Source organism: Brassica napus, chromosome C9 (genome assembly GCF_020379485.1).
Source record: "Brassica napus cultivar Da-Ae chromosome C9, Da-Ae, whole genome shotgun sequence".
NCBI lineage: Eukaryota > Viridiplantae > Streptophyta > Magnoliopsida > Brassicales > Brassicaceae > Brassica > Brassica napus.
The window spans coordinates 33,539,344-33,551,615 of NC_063452.1; the positions used below are offsets into that span (position 1 = coordinate 33,539,344).

The 12,272-nt window shown below is 45.3% G+C and overlaps 1 protein-coding gene and 1 non-coding gene across 2 annotated transcripts; one reads left to right on the plus strand and one right to left on the minus strand.

The window, feature by feature from the left end:
- Positions 1-7,625: 7,625 nt before the first annotated feature.
- Positions 7,626-7,732, minus strand: LOC125593641. Its single transcript, XR_007329541.1, has one exon. It is a non-coding gene; the product is annotated as a small nucleolar RNA R71 (small nucleolar RNA).
- A 2,079-nt stretch (positions 7,733-9,811) lies between these two features.
- LOC125592616 lies at positions 9,812-10,774 on the plus strand. Its single transcript, XM_048767934.1, has one exon. It carries the CDS (start codon positions 9,812-9,814, stop codon positions 10,772-10,774), a length of 963 nt encoding a protein of 320 aa, XP_048623891.1.
- Positions 10,775-12,272: the final 1,498 nt, after the last annotated feature.

Genomic DNA, 12,272 nt, shown 5'->3' on the forward strand with positions numbered 1-12,272 from the left:
ATTACTACTCTTCTCTTCAAGCTCAACCCTAATAAGGCTCCTGGCCCTGACGGGCTAACTTCAGCTTTCTATAAATCCTCGTGGAGCTTCTTAGGGCAGGAGGTGATTGCAGCAGTGACCCATTTCTTCCATTACTCCTTCATGCCGTCTTCAACCAACTCTACTATTCTTGCACTAGCGCCGAAGTTCCCTGGAGCGTCACGGATAACTGACTATCGGCCCATCAGCTACCTTACTACCCTATACAAGGTGGTTGCAAGGCTATTGGTTAGAAGACTCAAGCCTATTCTTTCCAACTTAATTGTCCCCAACCAAACATCGTTTGTAAAGGAAAGATTGATTGTTGAGAACACTACCTTGGCGGCTGAACTGGTGAATGGGTATCATAGAAGGCTGGGGGCTAAAAGAATCACGATCAAGGTGGATATCGCGAAGGCATTCGACACCATCTCCTGGGACTTCCTTTTCAATTGTCTCCACGGTCTCCAACTTCCTTCTCATCTCCTAGGTTGGTTGAGAGCATGTATCTGTTCCACAAACTTCACGGTTGGTTACAATGGAATGGTACATGGCTATTTCAAAGGGAACGGAGGACTGAGGCAGGGGGATCCTCTTTCTCCCTACCTGTTTGTGATTGCGATGAATGTTCTTTCCATCATGTTGAACAAAGCTGCAGCTGAACTCACGATTAAATACCATCCCAAGTGCTCTTCCTCAAAGCTCACTCACTTATGCTTTGCCGATGACCTGCTCATCTTCATGGACGGCTCTCTGGACTCTGTCCAGAATGTGCTTCAGGTTTTAAAAGAGTTTGAACTTCGATCAGGGCTTGCGGTTAGTGTTTAAGAAAGTTCATTCTTCGCCTCTGGTCTCTCTCAACAAGAAGTTGATGCCATAAAGGTCTCCACGGGAATGCCAAATGGGATTCTTCCTGTGAGGTATCTTGGTGTGCCCTTGCGTACGAAAAAGCTCACCCTCGCAAACTGTGAGGTCCTGCTCTAACAAGTAAAAGCAAAGTTTAATTCTTGGACAGTCAAAACACTATCTTTTGCTGGAAAACTTCTACTAATAAAAACAATGATCTCAGGCATAACAAACTTTTGGTGCTCTAACTTTCTCCTTCCAAAGGCGTGTATAGCGAAAATTAACTCCCGTTGTGGAATGTTTCTCTGGAATGGATCTATAGAAGGGCATCATTCTGCTAGAGTATCGTGGGAGGCAGTTACTATGGGAAAGGATGCGGGCGGATTTGGGATTAAAGTACTTGGAACAAAGCATGTTGCATAAAGCTAATATGGATGCTCTTTTTTCAAGGAGGTTCAGTTTGGGTAGCTTGGTTTAAATCAGAGATCCAACATGGTTCCCTATCTAACTACTGGACAATGAAAACAAGTGCATCTAATTCTTGGTTGGCAAACAAACTAAGAAGTGTTTACCTGGATCAAATTGCGAGTAGGAAATGGAGCTAGCTGCCGCTTCTGGATTGACAACTGGTCACCCTTGGGTTCTCTTAAAGACTACTTTGCTGCTTCCTCATCATCTAGGCAAGGAATATCTCTTGACTCTACCTTACCTGACCTTCATCGCTCAGGTAACTGGATGCTTCCTCAGGCCCGCTCTGATGCTATGGTGCTGGTTCAAACTTTCCTAACCTACATAACGCTGGAAGATGAGGTTGCGGACGCCTATGAATGGAATGTTACAGGAGCACCAACTATGAGATACAAAACTTCCTTAGTATACTGGAAACTAAAAGGGGAAGAGCAAAGAGTACCTTGGGCAAAAATTGTTTGGACATCGCGAGGTATTCCGAAACATAACTTTCTTGTCTGGCTCTTTATGTTGAATAGGTGTCCTACAAGAGATCGTCTACTTTCTTGGGGGTTGTCTGTCGATGCAAACTGCTTGCTCTGGAATCGAGAGGCTGAATCAAGAGATCACTTATTCTTTAGATGTCCCTTCTCCTGGAGAATATGGTCGGAGATTGCTCGTAGATGCTCATTTACCCCGTCTCCGATTTGGCTAGATGTAATGGACCAGTTGATTACTCTCACAGGTAACATACTGAGTAAGCACCTCATTCTGCTCTGCTGGCAAGCGGTGATCTACTCCTTGTGGCGTGAATGAAATCAGCGGCTTCACTCCCAGCGTTATCAATCTGCGGATTCCATCATTTTCTCCTTGAATCGGCTAGTCAAGGATCGATTACTGAGCTTCAGACCTTCCTCTCCTGCGTTCTCCTCCTCCCTCATGCAGCTGTGGCTCTCAACGGAGTAAACGAGAACTCCTTCATTTCCTGACTTTTCATCTAACTAGGCTGGGCTTTGCTCTCTACCATCTACCATCTTTCATTATAGTCATCTGTTGGGTGGACTATAGCTATAAGCTTGTAAAACTTTTATTTCTTTCTGCAATTAAATATGAATGCCTTTAGTCAAAAAAAAAACATGTTTTATTTGATTAATATATTATACATTTAGAATGTGATATTTATAGCATGATTTTATGATTATTTTGCTAATTCAAAAAGTTGCTGCAATATATTCTATAGATTTTTTTTTTGTTTATTTTTATATTTAATATTTAAATAACTATAGTGAGATTTATCAATCAAAAATCAGTTGCAATCAAATCACGGTTTTTTAATATCATGCATTCGATATTTAAATATTAATAGTAAGATTTTCCAATCAAAATTCTTGGGCAAGTTACTCCCGAGATATTTTTTAAAAAATTTATTAGAAAATATTCTTTTCGTGGCTTATCAAGAAAGCTAACTTCCACTGATTTACAATATAGATAAGACATTCTCAACAAAAAAACGAAGCCATTGTTTTTTTTCCTTTTTTTTTTGCTGTGAATACATTTCTTGCTTTTGATTAATAGATTTCTATTTATTTTTTTAATGTTAAGCTATTTACACATACATTTTTGGTTTGTTGATTGTGATTTTGTTTTATGTGCAGATGAACTATTATGAATCAGAATCTTTTTTTTTTTGTAGCTGGCTTACTTATATAAATGTAAAAGAAAGAAAAGATTACAAAAGCCCATAGGCTCTAGTGTTAGAGCCGAAGCCCATATAGAAACTCATATAGTAGAACCCAAACCCTTAGATAATGAACTTAGCCCACAATTGTCCTAAGCTCAGTTGAAGACAAGAAAATGACAAGAAGAATAGAGGAAACATGATGTTTCCAGTCGGTGACGATGAAGCCGGAGTAGCCGAGCAGCCAGTTAAAGGATCCAACCAAGCCTTCACCTAAACCATCGTTGCATCATCTCTGACGAACGCCAAGGGTTAGTCTCTCTGAAGCTATGAATTTTGTTTCTTATCTGGTGATCAATAATAGAGAAAATTGAGTCAACTGATCGAAATTGGTTTGCATGCAGGCGGTTGTTTCTCTCATTACAGATCCAATAGATGGTTGCCTGCCATCTGAGGAGAATCAGAGATCGCGTGGATGATGCCACTGGGAGAGATAACATCTGATTAAGGGAGTTGTCCCAGTTGCGGTGAGGCGTGATCCTACATCTTCCAGCGACACGATTCCACATGTCGAAAGCATAGTCACAGTCCCAGTAGAGATGGTCTCTCGATTCATCAGTTTAGTTACAGAGGAGATAAAGAGATGGGACTAGAAGACCCCAGGAGATCAGACGGTCGTGAGTGGAGATCCTGTTCTGCACTACCAGCCAAGCTTGAAAGCTCTACTAGGGGATACTTCTAGAACTCCAGAAGACTTTTGCCCAGTTAAATTCCTCTACCTCACCTCTAAGGTATTGATAGACTTCTCCAGTGCTGAACTTCTCACTGCGTTTTCCATTTATCTCCCATACATATTGATCTGGCTCACCATTGAAATTGATAGTAGTGATGAAAGACAAAACCTGAAGTTGATTCTCAGTCCTTGCTGCAGGAAGTCGCCAAGTTCCATTACGATATAGTGAAGCCAGAGTTGCCTTTAGCGGGATCACCAGTCTTGATCTGCCTCCTTCCAAGAAGTCATGGAGCTTCCCATATGGACTCCAATTGTCAATCCAGAATCGCCCATTCTCTCCGTTTTGGATTTGAAGGTGAATCAAGGGGTAAGCCACAGTTCTTAGCTTGAGGAGTTTGTTTCCTAACCAAGAGAAATTTTTAGAAGGGTTTGTGGTCCAAAAGTTGCTTACTGGCCCTTTTATTATTACTTCTTTGAACCAAGATACCCACACGGAGTCTGGCCTAAAGAAGAGGAGCCAGATCAGTCGCAAACAACAAGCTTTATTCCAAGTCAGGAGATCTTTTACTCTTAGTCCGCCTTCCTCCTTTGGCTTAACAACTGTGGTCCAAGCTACCCTCGCTGTGCTATGTGCCTCCAATTTCCCTTTCAACAGGAAGGCGCTACACATTGAGTTTATCTTCGCAACACAAGCTTTTGGGAGCACAAAAGAAGAACACCAAAAAGTGGTAATTCCCGCGATCACTATTTTTATAAGCATTAGTCTTCCAGAGAATGACAAAGTTTTTGTTTACCAGGAGGAGAAGCGGATCTTGATTTGATGGAGTAATGGCTCACAGTTTGCCAAGGAGAGCTTTCTCGAGTTCATTGGGACTCCAAGATATCTGAATGGTAGGTTTCCACATGGCATCCCTGTTGACGCTTGAATAGTATTGATCTCCTATTCTGTCAATCCTGATGCAAAAAAACTTGTTTTCTGCATGCTTACAGCCAATCCAGAACGATCCTCAAACTCTCTCAGAACTTGGAGCACACACTGAACTGATTCTATGTTTCCTTCAATGAAGATTACGAGATCATCAGCGAATGACAGGTGTGTCAGCTTTACTTTCTTGCAATTAGAGTGGTATCTGAGCTTAGAGATAGCTGCAGCCGCATTAAGCATATGGGATTGGCAGTTCATAGATATAACGAAAAGATAAGGGGATAAGGGATCTCCTTGTCTGAGGCCTCTTGTTCCCTTGAAGTATCCATTGACTGTACCGTTATAACTAACCATAAATCTCGTTTTGCAGATACAGGAGGTCAGCCAGTGAAGCATCTGGTTCGGAATCCCCAAGCCTTGGAGACAAGAGAAAAGAAAGTCCAACGACAGAGTGTCAAAAGCCTTAGCTATATCTACCTTGATGGTAATCTTCTTCGAGCCTTTGTTCTTATGATATCCATATATTAGTTCACTGGCTAGAATAGTATTCTCCAGAAGATGTCTTCGTTGAACAAATGTTGTTTGACTAGGTAGAATGAGTTTAGGCAGTATGAGCTTTAGTCTTTTTACAAGCAATCTAGATATGACTTTGTAGACTGTGTTTAAACATGAGATTGGCCTGAAATCTGTGATTTTTGATGCACCAGGGAACTTCGGGACGAGAGTTAGGATCGTGGCATTTGCTGATGAAGGAAGGAATCCAGTGTAGAAGAAGTGAGAGATGGACGTGATCACTTCGTCTCCTATGGTGTTCCAGGCCGCTTTAAAAAAACCTGAGGTGGGTCCTCTGGACCTGGAGCCTTGTTCGGGTTTAGCTTGAATATCATTGACCTTATTTCATCCCTAGATGGGATCTGCAGCATTTACGAGACTTGAGAAGGAGAGATTGAGAAGTCTAGGAGCCTTTGGAACCACTCCGGCGAGGATGGAACAACTGGACTCATGAAGACGGGTCCTAGTACAGAGCAGAAGTGTGAGACAGCAAGGTTACTCATCTCCAAGGGGCCAGTTAATGATATATGGTGTTTTAGACATCTTGTATATATGCTTTTCAATTGGTTTTCAAGTCTTTATCGAGTCTTGCTAGTCCTTTTCGAGTCATTACAGGTCTGGGGTTGCATTGGATTGGAGATGGACCAGCTGGAACAAAAGAGGCAGAAAAGAGTGTAATTTGGTGATTTTCACGCAGAACAGTCTTGATGGTTGTTCCCGATCGCGCGGAACACCCCGAGTGCCTGTTCCAGCGGCAGAGATTTTTAAGGAAGTTTCCAAATATTTCGGGATTTTACCTAGGGTTTCCCCCTTTTTCTCCTTGGCCGTCACAGACCTGCAAATATATCTTTTATTATTCTTTTAGACATTCTACGCTGTTTTTGGAGAGAAGAAACCAGACTTGAGCTTTTGGAGATTTGTGATTTGATACCTTGTAAAGGGAGAAGGCTCCATCTCTCTCACCATAGAGAAGAACCCCCTGAACCCTTATTCTATTTTATCTACACATGTTTTATTCAGTCTTTGTCTCTGTGTTTTCTTGCTTCATGGCTGAGTAGTTAGATTGCTTAGTCTAGGGTGTTAGGGTGTTAGATCCGTGAGCTAAACATGAATAAGTTATAAATCGATTGTCTTCATTCATTACTGTTCTTATTGCTTGCATTAAACTGGCCGCTTAATGTTAGATCCTAGGTTTAACCTGTTCATTAACCGTGTAATAGGTTGCTAGATCTGTTATGAATGAGCATTGCATCCCTAATCAGCGAAAGTAGATATTAGGGTGTTTTGTGAACATATCGGACTTGATCTCCATTGCTTGCTGTCGCGTCTTGATCCGAACGAGAGTTTAGGTATCAAGATCGATCACCACGACAGTGGACTGTTCTACTTGAGTGATCTGAGTTCTAGACTTGCTCTTAATTGAACTTGAATAATTGTTTGGCTCACACTCGCTTAACACCCGATCAAACCACCCTAGGCTAGCATTTTAATCATCTGAAATCTTTAATTAATCTGGTTACTTGCTTGTCACGAAACCCTCAAATCTTAAAACCCCCATCATTGTTTTAGCTTAATATTGAACTCATAAAGATAAAGTGTAAACTGGTCCTCTGAAATTGAATCTCAAATACTACATCTACACTGTTAGCTTGCAATAGTAAAGACACAATTTTAGTGTATCAAGTTTTGGCGCCGTTGCGACGGGGACCAGCTTTTTACCTTTATTTTTTGGTTATATATTTAGTCTAAGACCACTAACTTGCTCTATCCTTTTTGTTGCAGCTAATGTTCCAGGTGCATGACCAGTAGACATACTCAGAGAAACGCACAAGGAGAGTTAGTTACATTCAACAACCAGGAGCTAGCAAGGTTAGAAAGAACGAACCGACAACAACCAGGGCCGAACAATGCAATAATGGGCGACTACGGCAATCAAGAGCAACTCATTGCTCAGTTGCAACAGATGCAACAACAGATGCTTCAAATGCAGCAGACCATCCAAGCTCAGCAGGATGCTGCTCAACAGGCTGCTCTCGCGCAGCAAGAGCAGCAAGCGTATGATGTTCCGATTGGGGAGAGAAACCTTCCGTGTAACGTCCCTACTACACGCTCTGCCATTGTTCCTCCAGACTGCACCAGGCATGACTTTGAGATCAAGCCTGCTTTGATCGGCCTAGTGCAGAGAAAGGTGTTCTCTGGTCTCTCTACTGAAATTCCAATGAAGCATATTGAGAGCTTCGAAAAAGTCTGCAGTTTCACTCGCGAATGGTGTCCCACTAGACTACATCAAGTGCATGCTATTCCCATTCTCTCTTGATGGAAAAGATGCACGGTGGTTGAACTCCCTCCCTACCGGCTCTCTCACTTCATGGGAGCAGGTCCGATCAGCGTTCCTCAGCCATTTCTACTCTAAGGCGAGAACAGCTGCATTGAGGAACAAGATCACCTTCTTTAGACAGTTCACTGATGAGCCTTTCTGCGACGCATGGGAGCGCTTCAATGATTACCGCAGAGAATGCCCTCACCATGGATTTGATGATGATTACCTCCTGGACATTTTCTATGATGGAGTGGACTGAAAATACCAAGGTGCTCTAAACTCTTCGAGCAATGGAGACTTCATGACTCAGACCACTGATGGAGCGTTTAAGCTGATTGAGAACATGGCTGCTAGCTCAACTAATAAGAAAGAGGAGAGTGATTGCTCCAAGAAAGGAAAAAGTTCCGACATCCAGAAGATAGATGAGCTGACTGCCAAGGTTGACCAGCTACTGAAAAACAACCAAGGGCACGTTTTCAGCATGGAGCAAGCTACAGCCGAGCAGATTCAGAACCAGAACCAGCGACAACCGCAGAGCAATCGACAAGATATTCCAGCTACTGGGAACAATCAACCAGATGAGCTGAAGGGTCTGGGTATGATGATGCAACAGCTGTTGCAGGGTCAGCAGGTTCAGGCCAAGGCGTTGAATCAGATAACCACGGAAATCGACACCAGGATGGGAAACATGCTCACTGAGCTGAATACAAAGTATGATATTGTGAGCAACCACATAAAGAGGATTGATGTTCAGCTTGCTCAAACAGTTGAGAGTGTTAAGAGGCAGCAAGGGATGCTCCCTGGAAAAACTGATAATCCTAGGATTGTGTATTGTAATGCAACAAAGCTGAGATGTGAGAAAGCTGAGGGAAAAGAACCGGAGAAACCGACTGCTGAGACTACTCCAGGCGCAGAAGAGAGAACAGAGCACCCTGCTAGCTCTGAAGTGACCGCTCCCGGCGAACTTGCTGAGACTCTACCAGTTCGAATCTATGTTCATGTTGGGGAAAAATACTCAGGTATTGAATTCCTCCAGACCCCAGGCAGGACACCGGCCTCTGGATCCCCGCTGGAAGGAACCCCGATTCCCAGGATCCCCACTAGAAGGAACCCCGTTTCCCCGCTATGGAGTTTTCCAGGCCCGGTCCCAGGATCACGCCCTTCCTCCGGGAAATGGAAAACTTTCGATAAGGAGAACCTTACATATTTCCGAATATGGAAGAGTTTAACGTACTCCAACCGACTAAGGTCCGCCTTAGGAAGACTATATAAAGGGAACCTAAACCCTAAAGCAAGGGATCGACACTTCGAGACTTAGAGATTAGAGCTAGGGAGCTAGAACTAGGGTTCTTACTCAAAACGGTTGTAGTTCCAGCTCTTTGATCTAATAAAATGTCTCTTTCTACTTTCTTACTTGCAAATCAATTCAAATACTAGCCTTGTACACCGTTCCGTGGTACTCACAAATATCCTACACAAAAATCCCCTAACAGTTTGGCGCTAGAAGGAGGGGAGTAATCTAAACTACGTGATAATGGCGGTGGACGAGCATGACGAGCTACCCCAAGCTACCCAGAGAGAAGTCGAACTCCAGAGGCAAATCGACGATCTGCAAGGTCAAGTAACCGGGTTGCATCGAACTCGGGAAGAGACCAATCCTGAGCTTTCCTCGGAGTTCCCGATCCTGAAGGAAAAGCTCAACGAACACTCCAAGCAACTGGAGCAGAGCGCCGAGAAGCTCAGCCAACTCAAATCGGAGAATCTTACCCTCCGAGACGAGAACCAAGCCCTTAACGCGGCAGGCAACAAGAAGCGTCAATTCCGGACTCAGGTTTGCCCTATGCCGACTCTGGAAACACCCAACTCCGGAACAGGCGCGAACCTCCCAACTACGGCGCCGGGAGGAGACGCATCTACGCGAGAAAAGGCCAAGGATGCTCAGACCTACGACGTGGAGGACAGCGACTCTGAACCCGAGCCTGATAAGGAAGCATAAGACGGAGCAGCGAGAAAGGAGTCTCCTATGATCGCTCAGCTTCACCAAATGTTCTCCGATAGGCTCGACGCCATGCTGTCCATGGTAGAGAGACTCCCGGGGGTAGCTCCCCACATCCGGAAGAGCAACCCCGACTCCTACGCCGATACTCCTTTCACGGATGAGATCACCTTGATCGAGATGCCGAAGAAGTTCTCTTTCCCCAGCATAAAGGTGTACGGCGGCACCACTGATCCGGACAATACAGACAAAGGATGCTCGCCGTAGAACACCCAAAGGGGTCACGCGAAGCTACCATGTGCGAAGGTTCCGGCTCCACCCTAACCGGACCCGCTCTGCAGTGGTATATCAACTTACCCTCCATGTCCATAGCCTCCTTCGCGGTTCTCAGCGACAAATTCGTGGAGCAATTCGCCAGTAGCAGGGACCTGGAGAAAACCTCCGACAGCCTCTACAAAATCCTCCAGCCCCGAGCAGAACCCCTACGAGGCTACATAGCCCGATTCAATCAAGAGAAGGTGGCTATTCCCGAATGCAGAATCCCCACTGCTATCTCCGCTTTCATGAGAGGTCTGCTCCCCGACGGAGACCTCTACAAGGAGCTGACAAAATATCAGTGCAAAACCATGGAAGATGTCCTATCTCGAGCCTGGCCGCAGGTCAAATGGGAGGAAGACGTCGCCAGCCGGGCCAAAGCACAGCAAAAGCCAGATCCCAAGACGATCAGACCAGACCGAACCAAGCTAGACGAGAAACCTTCTCAAAGATCAGCTTGGGACTCCGGAAATCGAAACCGGGGCAGGTACCAGAACCGGCCGATCGAGAAGGCAGAAGGGATGGCAGTGTCCACGTTGCCAGACATCTCTCACCTCTCCGTCTCAAGGCCGGAGCTGGTCAATGTTCTGAGCCAGATGGGCCAGCAGGTCAAGTGGCCTCAGAAGATGAAAGCTCCTGACTCTTTCCGGAACCCTGGCTTCTGGTGCGACTTCCATCGAGACCACGATCACAAAACGGAGGACTGCATCACACTAAAGATCGAGGTCAACGAGCTGCTTAGGAAAGGGCACCTCAGAGAGTTCCTTTCCGATAAGGCCAAGAGCCATCTAAGCAAGGAGACAACGGGTAAGCCCACTGAAGCTGCTATGGTCTCGCCACCGCGACATGACCGAGTGATACATGTCATTTTGGGTGGTTCAGAAATTAGCGGCATAAGCCATGCATCTGCAAAGAAAAGCACTTGGAACGCCAAGCACGGCTAGAGGCAGCCAAGCCAAAATGGCTGCTCCTAGGAAAAGACAAAATAAGCTTCACGGCCAAGGAACATGAGAAAGTCCTCACTCCGCATCACGATGCCCTGGTTATCTCGCTCACTGTAGTGAACTGTCTGGTAAAAAGGAGACTAGTAGATAATGGAAGCTCCGGCAACATCATCTTCGAGGCCACATACAAGGACGTAAGGCTGGAGGAAGGCGCTCTTAAAAACCCATGGATTACGAGATCATTCTCCAGGCTCTGCGCCTCTATACAAGGAACACATGGATTACGAGATCATTCTCCAGACTCCAAGAAACCATGTTCTAAAAAAAACCCAAAGCCTCCGGGTAACATAGCTCGTCCCTCGAGATGTAACCACAACCTCAAGGTTCCTAGGCTACCTCCCGACCGGTCCATAATCTTTAGGACCAAAACAACCCCAATGCAATGGCTTGGTTTAAAGCAAGCAAGCAAAAGTCTGGATTAAAAGAAGGCCACAACAGGGCCATTGTTCGAAGAAATAATAAAGGCTACAAAGGATCAAGGTTTAAATAAACATCATTATTCAAAGAAAGGAAAAGCAGTAGACATGAGTTCAAGTCGGAGATCCTCTCGGCTTAACGGATGAATCCACATCCATATCAGAAGACGGTGGAATAGCAGGTTCGTCCTCTAAAGTGGGAAGGGGGGCACCTTTGCTCCTGGCTTCCTCTTGGACCACAGCCTTGTACTGTTCCAATGCCGTGACCAAGTCCCAGTGGGCACTCTGCTTCCTTAGCTACTCCCTCATCAACTCCCGGCGAGCAACGACCCTGGCTCCATTCACGGCCATCACCATGTCAAACTTGAAGGTCTCCGCCGCCGCCTTTAGAGCCTCGATATCTTCCTCCATCTCTTGATTCTTCTGATTCATAGCCAATGCATCAGCTGAAGAGGCCTCGGCCACCTTCTCCAGGTCTTTTACCTTCTCCTTAAGATTGCGTATCTCAAATTCCCGGGCCACACGTTGTTCCTTCTCTCCAGACACCTGGCGCTTCAAAACCTCGACCTCCTCTCGAAGGACGAGCAGGCCTTCATCAGATAGTCGCTCCCCAAGATGGTACAGCTGGGAAACAGTCTGCACAAAACGCGGATCTCGATCAAATTACCAAACCAAAAGGGAAAGCAGGCATGTAATAGAACTTACCCGGAGAAGCCCTCCTTGAAGAACCTGGATCACCTCTGAGGAATCTCCTATAGGCAAGACAGTGCCATCCTGAGGGAATACGTTCAAGTTCAGGTTGGATAATGCCGTAGCTAAACTCCCTGTAGAACGAGCTATGTCAACCGACTACTGTGCTGATCGAGTCGTCACGCCACCACTTTTGGGTCTCTTCCCCGGAAGAGAAGGAAAAGGCTCCAACTTAACCACTGGCGAACGACGGCTGCCAGTAATCATCACCTCATCTCTAGATGCACTCCCAATACTGGACCCTTTCTTCGCAGACATCACCTTTGCCGCTT